General features: G+C 36.2%; 1 protein-coding gene across 10 annotated transcripts in view; it reads right to left on the bottom strand.

The window, feature by feature from the left end:
- Positions 1-92: 92 nt before the first annotated feature.
- The window catches only part of RyR (Ryanodine receptor), a 112,760-nt gene continuing 96,504 nt past the window's right edge, over positions 93-16,348 (bottom strand). For 7 of the 10 annotated variants that reach the window (XM_053764718.1, XM_053764720.1, XM_053764715.1 and 4 more), the window contains 17 exons: positions 15,679-15,884; positions 15,279-15,482; positions 13,063-13,148; positions 10,619-10,718; positions 9,892-10,023; positions 9,166-9,259; positions 8,647-8,802; positions 7,878-7,974; positions 7,259-7,410; positions 6,676-6,806; positions 5,626-5,784; positions 4,826-5,033; positions 3,805-3,936; positions 2,752-2,908; positions 2,220-2,329; positions 1,643-1,745; positions 93-1,278 (listed from right to left, as the gene is read on the bottom strand). In XM_053764718.1, coding sequence (XP_053620693.1) covers positions 1,175-1,278; positions 1,643-1,745; positions 2,220-2,329; positions 2,752-2,908; positions 3,805-3,936; positions 4,826-5,033; positions 5,626-5,784; positions 6,676-6,806; positions 7,259-7,410; positions 7,878-7,974; positions 8,647-8,802; positions 9,166-9,259; positions 9,892-10,023; positions 10,619-10,718; positions 13,063-13,148; positions 15,279-15,482; positions 15,679-15,884 — 2,331 coding nt within the window. In that variant the 3' untranslated portion in view covers positions 93-1,174. Of the gene's footprint in view, positions 1,279-1,642; positions 1,746-2,219; positions 2,330-2,751; positions 2,909-3,804; positions 3,937-4,825; positions 5,034-5,625; positions 5,785-6,675; positions 6,807-7,258; positions 7,411-7,877; positions 7,975-8,646; positions 8,803-9,165; positions 9,260-9,891; positions 10,024-10,618; positions 10,719-13,029; positions 13,149-15,278; positions 15,483-15,678; positions 15,885-16,348 lie in introns of all 10 variants that reach the window. The other 3 variants (XM_053764723.1, XM_053764714.1, XM_053764717.1) reach the window with 1 other exon arrangement.

The raw sequence follows: 16,348 nt of genomic DNA, 5'->3' as shown, positions 1-16,348 counted from the left end.
TAAAATCATACAAACCCAATTTATACTTCTTAATTTACTGACCTGATGATTTAGGGTGATATGGTATGGTTTACAAGTAAAAAATGCAGATATAAACTAATTAATTTATTAACGTTTCATATTATCTTACATAAACTATATCGAAATATTTAAATAGAAAAGTTTACTTGGAAAGGCCACTTAAATTACGAAGAAAATATTAACAATTTGCCTAATTTGTTCAGAGACAACGATATTTATGTTATGAAATATTTAATACTCGAATACGAAATAATTTCGTGTTTGTTTCTTTGAAAATATTTTTGATACAAGCTTTTATTATTGTGCGAATTTTATGAAAGTCTGCACAGTCAAGAAAGTGAATAAAAAGTGTGGGCGAAATGCGGATCAGCATTGCACTTCTCACCATAGAATCGATTCATAGAAACGAGACACAGCGAACCAATCACATTGCGCCATAGTGACGCAACGACAACCACACTGCAATGTCATTGGTTCGCTGCGTCTCACATCGAATAGATTCGATAGTGAGAAGTGAAATGCTAACCCGCACTAACCCCTATTTAACAAATTACATTTTTTGCCTTTGAAATACCAAACAGAGATTTATACCTTATACCAAATAGACATGATGAATACCAAATGGTCGAGATTGGTCGATGTTGCTAGCCTACAGGGGACAGGGCCCTCCTTTCACTTCTTCACTTTATTGACAGACTACTACGTATACTATAAAATATATTGTTTTCTAAATTCGAATTCATAAATTGATTTGGAAAATATTTTGTATTTTATTTATGTTTAAGCAAATACTTTATATCTAGATATGTAGGTATGTGCTATTTCGTCGTTACAAATTGAGATTTTTTACATTCCGGTGTCAATTTGCATTCATATCTTGAGCAATACTTAATTTTCATATATTTTAGTTTAAATTTATATATTTTTGTACTGATTTACAAATTAATAACAATTATTTATAAAAATATTACAATAATGTTCACTCCGTTATTTGTCGTGGGTACTAAATACATAACAATATCAACAAACGTAATCATTTTTAATTTCACATTTGAACTAAACTTACACAGTTTGAATCTAAAAAGATAAAAACAAAATGCTTTTTCCCGAATTTCCCGTTATTCCCGAAATTTCCATAGAAGTTCACCCGCATCTATTCTCCCATGAGGTCCTCGTATTGCTTCCTGAAGCAGTCTCCCACCGGGAAGAAGTCCCAGCACCGCTGTGTGTACATGTTCCATACAAAAGTCTCCTGACCTACAAACAAAACGCAAGTATCAGACGCACTGCTAGGAACTGTTTGATGCAAAGTACAGTATATTGCTATTCTTCTCACCTGTGGCTAGATGAAATTAAGTTTTAATAGTGAGAGTTTGCCTATCGCGTATGACAAGAATCTCTCAGTTTATATCCCTTTTTCCTTGATTGATTCTTGCAATATACGCGGAGGAGAAGCAGCTGACATATCGTATGTTTTTGTTTCGCTCACAACAATAAGAAAGCTTATGACAATTATATGTGTAACACATTTAAAAAATAGATTTTGTTCTGCATCGATTTTTCTAGGTAATTGAACAGAAAATTACCCAAAAGAGGCTTCGTAACGAAAGTTTTTCCTTACCTGTGTACTCTGTATCGGGTTTATTGATAAGATGCATGAGGAAGAACATGTAGTTCGCCAAATTGTGTTCTCTCTGCACGTGCGTGTCGAACCCGTGCGGCACCTGCGGGAAAAATGGGAATACATGGCGGTCCGCGGGAATTTCGGGAAGTAGCCTTTTATTTTTTTCATGAGTGAAATAAATACGGTAGTAGCCCGTGCGTAAAATAAAATGTATAAATACATACACATAATGAAACACTATAATTATGATTATGTGACATATGTGTCACTTTAATTGTTTAATTTTGTTTATAGTAACATTTTTAGTATTGTTTTCTCTCTCTTATTCAAAGTAAAATTCAAACGCTATTTTACTCCAACATTTGTGACGTCACTTGTGCTCACTGTCACACAAGTCCCGTATATATATTTTTGTTTTTGACACACGCAGCCATTTTTTTGCCATTGCAACACCAAATCGAACGGTCAGGATTGGTTGATAAGCTCCCAGTTTCGCCAGCCAATACGAGAAAGCGCCCTTATTTATTATTTCTTTTTTATAGTCAAGACTGTACTGTACAATAATCTACGTTACCTTATCGAAGTAGTCCTTGTTGATGCCGCATATGAAGCAGTTGGACTCCATGTCCTCCTTCACGGACTCAAGCTGGTCGCGGAGCTCTCCGAATGCGTCGATGATCAGACCTGAAGGTAACAACTAGTATGTGAACATTGTGTGTTGTGTGACATGTGTTTGCTTGATAGTAGATACAAGTAATATCATGGTAATCGCTTATTCCATGTGCAATTAGAATTAATACAGATTTGAATTGTGATCAATAGTATATTATAGTATTAAGATCGAAGAATGTGTAGTTACTAATATATATATAAATATTCTAATACTTAAGTAAAGGCCTGTTTCTCTTGAAAAATTGTGGAGCTTATTAGATTATATATTATATTACATTTAACTTTAGACCATTTTCAACGATTTGGAAGTCGGCAGTAGAATTAGTTTTAAGTAATTTTTTGACATCAAGAAGTCACGCTACATGATGCTAAGTTTAACAAAATTTTGATGTCGCTGCAACGTACACGACGGGTACAAACTACTAGCGACTGACCCTGCAGGATGGCGAGCAGGATGACGATGATGAAGAAGAAGAAGGATATATCGAAGATGATGCGGTAGACTTCCGAGTCGTCGCCGTCCGGAGGCTCCAGCTCGTCGCCGATGCCGCCGCCCGCGCGCACTCCCTTGTACAAGTTGAACACGAAACACTGAAATATACACAGATAAATATTTATTTGTAGCCACAATATACATATAGTTCACTAGCTGCGATCCGGGGCTTCGCTTCCGTGGGAATTTCGTCGTAAAAAGTACCCTATGTGTTATTCCAGGTTATATTCTACCCGTGTACTTTGGTACATAACAATCCGTGCAGTAGATTTTGCGTGAAAGCTTATATTTTTTTGTGGCAAATATTTTTGTTAAAAACTTCTATATCTTGTCAACTGAACCTGTAAAAACTTTGTTTATATAAGTTGTCCTATATATACATTTTTATTATATATGGAATAATAGACAGGAGCTTAAGCATAAGTTTTATAATTCACTTTATAAAGTGACTTCACGGCTTTTATCACTTTATTTTAATTCAGTCAAATTAGCTTTTGCTTGCTGCTTCGCCCGCGAGAAAATTGTGCTCTCTTTCAAAAAATAACTTGCATCAAAATCCGTAGTTTTAAAGATCTAAAGCATACACAGGGACAGACAGCGAGAAGAGAATTTGTTTTATACTATTTAGTAATAGTACGGATATAAATAAACATCCAAGACCCAGGTCCATCTGAAAAAGATCAATTTTAATCTTGACCTGACCGGGGATCGAACTCAGGACTTATTTTATTTTATTTGGAAAAAAAAAACAATCGTCTTACATACAAAAATACATATAACAATAACACATACATCAGTAAAGTTTCCAAAATTAATTAACACAAATGTTCATAGCGAGTGTGTTATTGCTAACACTGGTGTCAGATTTTATTCAAGTCGCCTAAAGGAATCTGACATGACTTTTTACGACAACCTACTGCCATCTAGCGGCAAGTAGTCGCACACACATCAATGTTAATTAATCTTAGCAGTGATGAATGAGACAGAAACTCACAGACAACATATCGTGGCAGTTCTTGTTGACCTCATCGTCCTCCTCCTGGACGTAGAACTTTCTGAAGAAATTGAACGCGATCACCGTGTAGATATACACTATGATGGTCAGCAACATTACAGTTAGGACCAGCTGAAATTGTAAACATGATCATTTAAATTACAAACGAGTGTTCAAACGAGTTTCTCTCGGCATTTCTTCTCAGCAGTGGTCGTTCTAAAATGCCAGTAGTTTGTAGCTTGTGAGAAATAACTATTTCATATAAAAATTGACGTGAAAAAGTGCCTGTGAAGGTCTAATTTCTGAATAAATGATTTGAAATTGACTGAATTACATAATAAATGCGAAAATAAGTTTGTTAACTTGACGCTTGACGCTGTATCTACTCAATCAATCGTCTTGAAATTTTGCATAGAAGTAGTTTATAGTATGGAGAAGGACATAGGATACTTTTCATACCGGAAATATAATCTTCTTCATCCCGTCGAAAATTTACGCGGACGAAGCCGCGGGCACCATAGTTAGATAATAGGTGTATTGACTTCTTCTTTTCGAGTGTGTTATTGCTAACACTGGTTTCGGATTTTTTTCAAGTCGTTTAAAGGCATCTGACATGACTTTCGCTTTCGCATCCACACTAGTGTAGTGTGGATGTAGTGCGGCGTTTGGTTCCGCCCTAGAACAGGACCACTCCATATTGTCCCGTGGATGTCGTACAAGGCGACTAAGAGATACAAAGCCTTAACAGCTGATAGGCATAGATTGCATTCCCAAAGAGGGTTGAAATCAGGCGGGCCGGATGTAAAATCATAGCCAAATTTGCCAAATTTAATGGCAATTTTTTACGATAACCCTGGCTCTGGGGTGTCACACAGCAGTGTGGAGATGTGGCACAGCAGATAAATCACACAAAACAATTAAACATAAAATCTATTTGTATTATGTTTTAACTGAATAAACATTTCATTAATTAATTCAGTCTTTCATTCAACCATTCATTCATCGTTTCGTCAAAACAAACCTGTTTTCCGTTGTGCGTGACAGACTGCAGAATGGTCCTCAGGGTTTTGAACCCAACAGCGACATCTAGCAGATGTGCAGCGAAGAAGAAGTTGTTGAAGTTCCCCATGACGGAGAATGAGAAGTACCACAGAGAGTAGAGGAATGAGTTGTCTGTGATCGTCACACCCGCCTTCCACACTTGGTAGCGCCAGTCAATGTTCAGAATGCTGTGGATTATTAATAATTGAATAATTAATTTTTATTTTATACTAAAATACAGTGATGGTGTATATGTATTAAATAAATAAATAAAAATCCATACTTCTATATTTATACTTCGATATCAATACTCCCATAACAATACTAATATTAGAAATGTGAAAGTATGTTTGCTTTTTGTCCTTTCACGTCAAAACCGAACATTGGATTGAGGAGATTTGTGGAGTAGAGATAGTTTGAAAGCTGGAGCTTACTCTGTTTTTAAAGATCTATCTACTTGCGAAAGCATTTTTTAATTTCTACTCGAATTTAATTCTTATAGCATTAAATGAACTCACTGTTGTTTTACTAATTGTATTTCGTAAAATAATAAATATATTTTAATATTTTATTTTTTGTCTATTTATGTAATAATGTCAAGTTTACTGCACCCTCTTAGTTCACTCGTTTCTATTTCCATCCAAAGGTTTGCTGGAAGAAATTGCATTAGCGATAAGTGCGCCTTTGCACTCATTGTTTGAATATCTTGTTGTAACTTATAACTCCTTTGTGAATGGTGCAATAAAGAATTGATCTATATATTTATCTATAAATACTCACTAATGGACAAGGCCTTTGCTCCCTTCCTCTTCTTGGGCAGAAAACGACGTCTTCTCCATGCCCAGCATGTTGGAAATGCTGTCAAAGTCGTAGGTCTCAGAGTACTTGGCACGAACTTTCTTCTTCACGAACTTGTCCCAGTAGTTCACCGGAAACGACCTGAGGGCAAATAGTATATTGTACACCAAAGTAACGGATACCAACGAGTTTGTGTTATAGCCCGAGACGTAGTCGAGAGCTATGGTTATAAAAAATATTATGTACAAACAAGATACGCGCGAAACATAATCCTTTCCTTGCAGTCGGGTAATAAAATTCGTAAGCAACACGTTTTTATTATTGCACCACTATTTAAAGTACGTTTTTTCTTACATATAAACAATTTTCACATTATTTATTGTAGAATATTATTGAAAATAAATCAAATACTAGTTACATTACTTACATTCTAAAGTAAAACATATACTAATTAAGTATTTTTCTAAAAATGACTATCTTATATTGCATTACACAAAAATGACATTTTTGACACAAACTTTTATTGTTGTCAGAGAGATCTTATTGCATTCAATGCGTGACAAAAATATCATGTCCGTGCAGTAAACCGTTGAGGAGTTCCCACTCGGGTTCTGTTCCTGAGTGTACCATCAGGTCATGCTTATCATAATAATGCATTGTTATCTAAACGTGTGTACAAAATTTCAGCTCGATTGAGCTGTTGAAGATATCTGCTCCAAAATTGAGTTACAAGATTCAACCCGAGACATAGGGACATACATTGCAAGTTATGGTATGTCATTTTTCCATAAGCTTTTGATGTCGTCACAGACATCTTATAGCATTTAACGTCTGACAAAAACCATGTTCGTGCTGTAAATGGTTGAGGAGTTCCCTTGTTTGGAGCCGATCCGGGCTGCTCAATCTGGTCATGGAAACAACTGGAAGTAGGAGAAATTTAACTTGCAAAAATGTGTATCCCGTAAAAAAAGCCTATAAACCTTGTTGTAAACCGTGTAAAAGCTTGTACAAACGACCTATAGCAGAACATACTTAGCAGAAATAACCAGTTTGTCCCAGTGGCTCTTGAGGTCATCGTCCTCCGGCTGTTCCGCGATGTAGAGACCGTCGAACTCTAGCCGTCTTGCTATCTCTTTCTCGCGCTTGAAGATGGCTAGCGGGACCTGAGGAAGAATGTGTCAATCTTTTTCTCAATATATGTATATGTTATACAATATAGTATCCCATAACACAAGTTTCGAACTAACTTTGGGATTAACTCTGGGGCTAACTAAATCCGTGTGATTAGTCCCTATATATTATTTTAATCGTGAAAACGCTAAGATGAGAGACAGTGAGAAAGAGAACAAGGAAGCGGACAAGAAAGAAGTTTACCGAAAGGTCCCAGGTTTGAATCCTACTCGTGCCACATGAATTTATAGTATAGGCATCAATTTGAGTTTTTGCTTCCGGCGAAAGAAAATATCGTGAGGAAACCTGCACTAAACTAGTCGATTGACTTGACAATGACAAAAATTAATATTGTCCAGGAAGTAATGTGTGTTACATTCCACATAACGGTCACGACCTAAAGCCATTACTGTAGGAATTTCAAAATGTATGTATTAGATTTTACCTTTAGATGATAATACCCGATCAAGATGGCGAGCGACACTATGGAGTGCAGGACGGCTGCCACCTTGATCACGTGTTCCATGTAGAAGAAATCCTCGTCTATGTGAACCACTTCCAATCCGTCGTCGACTTCACCCGATTCGCCAGAGCCACCTGGTGGACAAAATTAAAAAATTATACGTATATTATTTTTAAAAATAGTAATGAGATGAAAAAATTTCGATTCCCGATTTTATTTTACAAAAATTTCATAACTTCGAGAGAGCTTCTAATCATTCATCAGTCTATTTCCTGAAAGCGAATCGCAGGTATTTATTCTATACTAGCTTCACCCCGCGGCGTTACCCGCGATTTATTACCCATCATTCGTTATGCACAATAGAGGAGTGTTTACTAATCTTAAATCTAACGTTCAATATAATTTCAAATCTAACGTCGGAATCTGTTCAATACTAGACGAAAGGAGATGAGATAATTCAGCCGACCGGCAATGGCCTCCACAACTCAGTGGTTATAAGCGCTTCCAAGTTAATCAGGGGCGTGGTTTCGATTCCCGCTCGAGTTTTGATTTTTTTCATTTCATTGTTCACAATTTAGATATTAAATAATATCTATCTTACCGTCGCCACTGCCTGACCCTTGTCCAGAGCCGGAGCCGCCGATAATGTCTCCTAAACCTGATCCCTCGCCGTCACCGTCCTCGTCCAGGGTCGATACCTGAAATTATAATCATCATTTTTTTCACAAAGTAGGCTAAAAATGAGCTCAATGGTGCAGTGGTTAGCGCACGTGATTGTGGCGACACTCTCACAATGGTCTGTCGTTGGATGGGTGACCAAAATTATCTTGATCTCCTCCGTGTTTCGGAAGGCACGTAAAGCCGTTGGCTTTTAAAACCGCCAATGCGCAAGGGCCCGCGTGGTGGGTAATGGCCCAAACTCCTTATCCATCCATAAGGAAGAAGGCCTGTGCTTCAGCAGTGGGACGTTCAAATGGTTGTTGATGATGATGAGGTTAAAAAAAATTGAGATTATTTAGGGCCATCACGTGTCCCACTGCTGGGCAAAGGCCTGCGTCTATACTTTCAATTTGATCTGTTATGTGCTAGTAGTTTGTAGCTTTGGTAAAATATTATTCAATTTAGAATATGTCGTGAAAAAGTGTCAGCGATAGTCTATTTTCTGAATAAATGATTTTATTTTGATTTTGTGTCCACATTGTATTATAGAAAACTTTAATATACTTTATACTAAAATTCTTTATCTAACGTGGCATGATTAGTTAAAAATATTTGTTTATTTTCCGCGAAGAAATGATAGAAATGGATAAATATGTGTCGGTGGCGCTAGTGTGCGCGCACAGAGCGGCTTAAAACTAACAAATGTATACCTTATAGAAGAGCAGCACGAAGTTGATGCAGAAAGCCAGAACAAGCGCGACATACTTCAGATTGTAGAAGTTACGCGCGAGGAAGGAGACGCAGCGGCGGGTGTACACGGACAAGTCCACTTGCGACAAGGCCGTGGGGGCTGGGACTTGCACTGCCTGCAATTAAACATTTTTATTTTTCGAAAATTACATTTTCGGTGCAAGATTTCGTTGTCGTCTGAGTGATCTTGTTCTGGACAAAAAATATATATTCGCGCTTAAACCGTTGAGGAGTTTCTCGTTGGGAGCCGATCCTGGGTGCACAATCAAATCATGCTTACAATAATGCAATGTCGTGGAAACTGAAGCTACGTGGTAAATTTCAACTATGCAGGACAAGTGGAAGTAGGTGAAATTCAACTTGCAAAATTTTATTACAGACATATTGGGACAGACTCATGTTTTTGCAAATAAATAATCTTTGTCAGATGAAAACAAATAAGAGCTTGTAAAATGATAAGAGCTTGTAGAAGTGATTACCTTCTTGCTCTCAGCCTCGATGGCGGACATCGCCGCTTGCTGCGCCGCTTGCGCCTCCATACGCTCCTGCGCTTGTTTCTTGGCTTGTTCTCCTCTGTCAAAAATTATCGATAAGGAATACATATAAAACTGACTAAGTCTTTAAATCTACCCAACATTTGTATTCAGGTTTAAGACGCTAGATATTTATAAAACCATATACTATTGATTTTCTTTATTTATTGAGTAATAGGCAGCTTTTGTAGCTGATGTGTCTACATCAGGCAGCGCTGAAAGTTTCTAGACATTTCACTGTTAAAAGTCACATCACTGATATCAATTAATCACTTTACATTACCTAGTTTAGATTTTGTACAACAGTGACACATTGTGTCACCTGGTCAAGTGTATTTTTTATCGAAAAACAAAATCTAGCTAAAGAATTTTATTAGAAAAATTGTCACAATGAGTTAGACTAAATCGAAAACGGTGGCCACCAAAATTTCGTAGCACATCGCGTCGTAGCTGTACGATTCATATATAGTAGTTTTCATTGACCACCACTTGCTTCCGGCGAAGGAAAAGATCGTGAGGATTCTACACTGGTTGGCCTTCTTAATATACTAGTGTGTATGCGACTATTTGCCAATAGATGTCGGTAGTCGTTAAATTCATATTTGATGCTTTTAGGCATTGCATTTAAAAAATACATATTCGAAAAGAAAGAAAATATTCCTTATGTCTTACCCCAGCAGATCTATAAGAGAAGGTGGTTTGTGTTCCTCAGCATGCTCAGCGCCTTCATCCAAAGAGACTTCGGCCTCCTCGCCTGAAGATGGAGTCGATGTGCTGGGCGACTCGTGAGGTTTCACTTGTATTCTGAGGCAGATGATAATTTTTAATTCATGTTAGTCCATATTAATGTTACACGTCCATCACACGTCCATCACACGTCCATCACACGTCCAATACATATAAGACAGTGACTATCTTATCTGTTTTGGACGTGTGGTCCCGAGGATCACTCTAAATCCTCCCGTGGATGTCGTACGAGGCGACTAAGGGACACATGCCTTAACAACTGATATGCAACAATAACATCGCTAAAGAGGGTTGACATCAGGCAGTCGGGTGTAACATCATAGCCAAATCTTTGTTTAGTGGGTGATTATTTACCTGAACCTTGGACTTCCGGGCATCACAGTAAACGGGAATACTCGAGGATGAGTGTGAAACTCAAGAACTACCGGATCGATTTTATGAAATTAGGACATTTGGATTCAGGAGTAACATAGGCTACTTTATCTATATATGGACCTATTTTAGGGCGGGACCACTGTCTGCTCTATTTTAGATTTTACATCACATGTAAATTGTGTTAGATTTTTTTTGTAAAGTATATAAGACATGTCGACCGCCCAAAAATTCAGTGAATTTGAGCAGCCTAATATGTCTATTGTACTTGTCTACTCACTGTCCGCTCTCTTCTTTGGTGATGTCCAGACCGAAAGCTTGCACTTGCATCTGTCCTGTATCGTCCGCGGCCGGCAACGCCGGTAGATGGCGCGTCGGACCTACACAGAATATTTATTGACTTATACATAGGGACCAACATTGTTTAAAGGAAGTCTAATTTCTTAATAAATGATTTGATTTATCTTGTTGTATCAATCTCTTGTTCTGTCAACACCTACTTCTTTTTCCATTCAATTATTCTTCTTACAAAGTTGTTCTCCCTTCTCATAATGTGTCCATATCATCGAAGTTCGTTAATAATCAGTTTTATACTCTTTACAGAAATACAAGTCGAATAATTTTGCTTGTGGCAGATATTCTAAGCGAAGCGGTGGTGGTGTAATGGTTAAGACGCTTGTGGATTCAAAGGTCCCAGGTTCGAATCCTACTCGTGCCACATGAGTTTGTATACCAATCTGACTCATGTATTTTGTGTGTCATCGACCACCACTTGCTTCTGGTGAAGGAAAACATCATGAGGAAACCTGCACATCGGTTGATTATTAACTTGTGTATGAAATGGAGAAGACAATGGCAAACCATGACCACGTCCCTCAGCCCTGAGGAATACGACTATGAAGAAGAGAGTTATTCTAAAATTAATTCAAAATCTTTTTCTATTAGGTACTTTTTTATGAGCTTGTATAGCCCAGCAAATTTTGATTGCAATACTTAACATCAGACATAAGAAATATATTATTCATGCTATAATTTAGTAATTTGGACAAACACATTAAAAGCCAATAAAGATCAATTTTAGTGTGTAAAAAGTAAAGATGTGTTATATATGCGAAATATAGTTTAGTATTCTTTGAATGTATTTTTTTTGTGAGAATAAACGTTAATGTTGATAATTTAAATAAAACGAATTCCTGATTTAAAAGATTACCATGACTGGCGGAAAATAAAAGTAATTTGGCTTGAAAAAGAGACAGCTATAACAGCCTCATAAAGCGCTGTCTCTGTTACTCTAACTTTTTGAAGCTTGAATACTATTTTGTCGTTCATCGATTGCCTGAGTGAGATGACGTTTTACAAAGCTAAAACCAGCCAAATAATTTTCTTACCAAACATGAAAGGAATACTAACTGTATATGTAATGCATATTAACATCCAACAGCATATTTGTTACATGTTATGAAGTCATAGAGACTGTTATATGATAAAATCCGTTATATATAAACATTCAAAAATAAGTTAAGTATGTTATTAAATTTGCGTTTGGCGATTTAGTTTTGTTTGTGGCGTTTTGTCAATTTAGGGCGCATATTTATGAGCAATCTGACGTTATATTGAAATAAATAAGAATAACAAAATCTGTCGTGAGTATATAAAATTGAAGTGTGATATGTTTTATTACAGTTCCCCTTTGTTTTTGACGACCTCGGTGGCGCAGTGGTAAAGTTCTTGCCACTGAACCGAGTGGTCTCGGGTTCGAACCCCGGTCGGGTCATGATGGAAAATGATCTTTTTTTGATTGGCCCGGGTCTTGAATGTTTATCTATATATGTATATGTTATAAAATATAGTATCGTTGAGTTAGTATCCCATAACACAAGTCTCGAACTTACTTTGGGGCTAGCTCAATCTGTGTGATTTGTCCTAATATATTTATATTTATTTATTAATTTTGTTTTATTTCTTTAAGGCGTACCCCAGACGATAAATTGTACAATATGAATAAACGAAAATAATATCTGGCTCGGTGTCTGAAACTTTTTATTTTAATATTTATTTTTTGTCTATTTATGTAATAATGTCAAGTTTACTGCACCCTCTTAGTTCACTCGTTTCTATTTCCATCCAAAGGTTTGCTGGAAGAAATTGCATTAGCGGTAAGTCCGCCTTTGTACTCTATGTTTGAATATCTTGTTGTAACTTATAACTCCTTTGTGAATGGTGCAATAAAGAGTTTCTAGCTATCTAATTTGGTCAAGTATTTTCATTCATATTACGCAGTATAATCGACCGTTTACAAGTGTCTTTAAAATACCATAAATATATACTTAAGTTTAATACTCGTATTTCCAAATTATTTAAAGAAACGAATGTGCAAATGTATTACTTAGTACTTTTCGCTCGTAGTAATCCTACGTGACAAAATTATAATGTAGGTATGAACAAAATATAGAATTTACATTAAATTTTTGACTAAATTAGGTAGGTACTCTTACTTAATTTTTCCATGGTATTAATAAAATATCTCAATAAGAATATGATTCGATTGAAACTTTAGTCGACAATTCCGTCGATAACGACACTCTAGTGACCTATATTTCAATCATAACAAAAACAATATCCCTGCATAGCCCAAGCGCCGCAGCAAGCCGAAGCATCACGCCACGAGCATCACCTGAGTGTGTCCCTTACTTTGCGACGCGAGCAACCTGTGTCTCAACTGACCGATTTTCTCCTCTTCAGTGGGCTCGGGGGGCACCTCCTCCACCTGAGGACCTCGCATCAGGCCGAGGAGTACGCCAAATATGTACCTTTGAAAGGATAAACAGTTTTTACAACACACTAGCTTTTGCCCGCGGTTTCGCCCGCGTAAATGTCCAAAGGGAATATTTTTTTTTTTAATAGACGTACGTTTGGAATACCTTATGTCCTTCGTAGTTCAAATGAAATCCATGCAAAAATTAAAGATTGGTTGAGAAAATAAAGCGTGTAGAGGTAATAAACAAACATACTTACGCATTTATAATATTAGGATAAAGGAGTATGCGGGTTATCTGATGGTAAGCAAACGCCGCAGCCCATGGACACTAGCAACTTGATGCAATAGCGACTTGTTGAGAAAGCGATAGACTCTTTTCTTGAAGGCCCCAATGTCATAAATATACAGATTAAGTCTTATTACAAAATGATTTAGTTATATTCCATCCAAAAAAGAAAAAAAATATTTAAGTTATTGCTAAAGTTAAGATCAAGAGATCTTTGGACATCACCATAACGCTTTATTAGATTGGTATAAAATTATGTTGAGATAGTGAAAAGGAAACTATATTTTTTAAATAATAATTCCAGTGCAATGAACTACATAACATTTTAGTTAAAATAATAAATTAATAGTGTAGAAATAATTAATTTTAGTATGACTTAACAATTCTACAATAGACTTTGTTTTTCTACGACATTCACATCACAATACAATACAGTTAGTAAGGGTGAATTTCACGACTGTTTGAACGCGGCGTGTAGCGTTTCATTAGTGTCGCATATTTTTTAAATAAAGAATATATATTTTTTAATTAAACATTTATAAAATTAACATTGTACCAGTACTTTACTTATTTATAAAATAGGATAATTAAATTGATGTGTGTGGTACAATTTAATAAACACTAATGATAGCCCACGGCGGTGTTCAAAACGCTCGTGAAATTCACCCGCAAATGTTTATATCTATCTATCAATTCTATTCAATAATGTTATATTATATATAGATAGATAGAATTAACGTCTTATCTTACGAACCGATCAAGCAATTTATTTATTTATTCATAAAAACACATACAGATTTACAGACTATACACTCAAAACATCCGTGTTGTTTATCTATTGTGTCTCCGCGACCGACGGGTTAATTATAATACGGCTAAAAACTTTATTATATATTAAACGACAGGTATTAAACGTGTACATAACTTTTTTACTTCCCAGACGCTTCGGACCTTGTTACAGAGGTATGTGTGACTGTATGAAAAGGTATGCGCGCGTTTAATACCTGATGTTTAATATATAATTATGCAACGTGAAACTTTAAATGTTGCTAAAAACTTTATTGCACAAAATTACAAAAAAATGCCATGGACTCACGCCATAAATATGGACTTCTCTATAAGTCAACCATAAAACCAAATAGATATAGCATTGTGGTGCGATAAAGTGCATCCAATAATAATAACCAGGTGTGTGAGAGAGATATATCAAAGTGACTTCGCATGTGGCATTTTAACTAAGTGGAGAGGGAAAAAGAGAGTTACCATGAAATATCTTGATGTCTAAATCGATTCCTGCAGCATCAATAACGTAAGTATAATATTTTATATTCAACAGACCAAGTTATAAAATGGTTTTGTCGAACTTTGATATTTTACTTTCATATTCATATATAAATTTAAATAATATATAATCTATATACCTATATATTAGGTGCTTGAGAATAGTCATGCACTAAATATAAATAAATAAAAAAACATGGAAAAGTAAGTAAATTATAGTGCCAATGCTAATTTTAATCATGAAAATAATTATTATGGAAAATCACTAAAAAAATATTACTAGAATTAGACAATGAACTATAAAATTATGGACATTTCAATAACTGTTAATAATGTGGGCCCGTTACCAATGACTGTGCCATGATGTAGCGTGAAATTAAAAATATATATACGTATATTATAAAAATTAACTATGAATATTGCGTTATATGAGTAGCTTAAATTAATTTTATAATTTAAAAATTTTCCCTTCAAATATAATGTAATGTTACTTAAAAATAAATGATTGAACTTTCAGAATTATTATCTTAGAGCATATGATATATTTTATTATAATAAGTAGAAGCGCCATTGTAAAATGAACTATAACTCAAGCAAATAAGAGTTCAAACTCACCTAATGACGACCAACACACCGTAACCCAAATAGTAGAACATGTAGAAGAACATTTTGAAGAAGCCCACCGCTAGTTCGGCCGGCGGCATTTGCTGGAGGTCCGCCATTTTCGCCTTTATGTTCGATGGTGATAAGGATGAGAATGCCGTGGACAGGCCGTCTTTGATGGCTTGGTAACCGCGACGGAAGGGATTCTTGTCAGCTCTGGAAAATAATAGTTCCATGAGATTTATACACTTCTACGACGGCCTTCAACAGCCCTTCATTTAGCTCCCAGCGCGTCATATAGCTGTCCCTTTCACACATCTCAGTCTCCCATATTTGACAGCAGTGGGTAAAGGTAAATTTGACCTTGAATAATAGAAAATTGAATTTATGAATAACAAAAAATGACACAAACTTTTCGTCCTCATCGTCTCCCATGTACATATTGTAGCGCGCCTCCCTGTTCTTGACGCCGCCGCCGCTGTCCTCGGACGCAGCCATGAGGCTGGACGCGTGCGTCATCTCGAAGATGGCGTCCTCGCAGAAGTTCACGAACGCTTCCAGCTTCTCTTTGTCCCCGCCCTCCGTTACTATGCTGTAGAAGAACGCGCGCTTCGACTCCTGTGGAGTATTTATTGTGATCATAGTGTCGTAAGACTGGAGCCAGAGGTACCAAGAACTCTTTGATTCAAATTACAAATATTGCTATCCCTTCGTCTGTACTCCAACCACACCTTCTTGTACAAGGTATATCTATACGATGTTTACACGTTAAATTTGTCTTTATAATAACTAGTTCTTCACCGCGAACTTAGACCTCGCGAATATAATAAATTTTTACATTTTTTTTTATAAAAAACAACTTGTTGCCCCACGAACTTAAATATTCTATTGACAGATCCTACATACCTTTTAAATTTCATCAAAATCAGACCAACGATTCAAAATTATCGCGTTTCAAACATACATACAGACAAAATGTATTTTTGCCTCAAGTTGATTTGTAGACCTTGCTCGCTTATCTTCCTCGGTCTATTATTATGTTTATCCTTTTAAAAAATTAGCCAGCATAAGGTTATCCTCGT

The sequence above is a fragment of the Plodia interpunctella genome, chromosome 26, assembly GCF_027563975.2.
Source record: "Plodia interpunctella isolate USDA-ARS_2022_Savannah chromosome 26, ilPloInte3.2, whole genome shotgun sequence".
Lineage (NCBI taxonomy): Eukaryota > Metazoa > Arthropoda > Insecta > Lepidoptera > Pyralidae > Plodia > Plodia interpunctella.
This window is presented reverse-complemented; position numbering and strand designations above follow the sequence as displayed.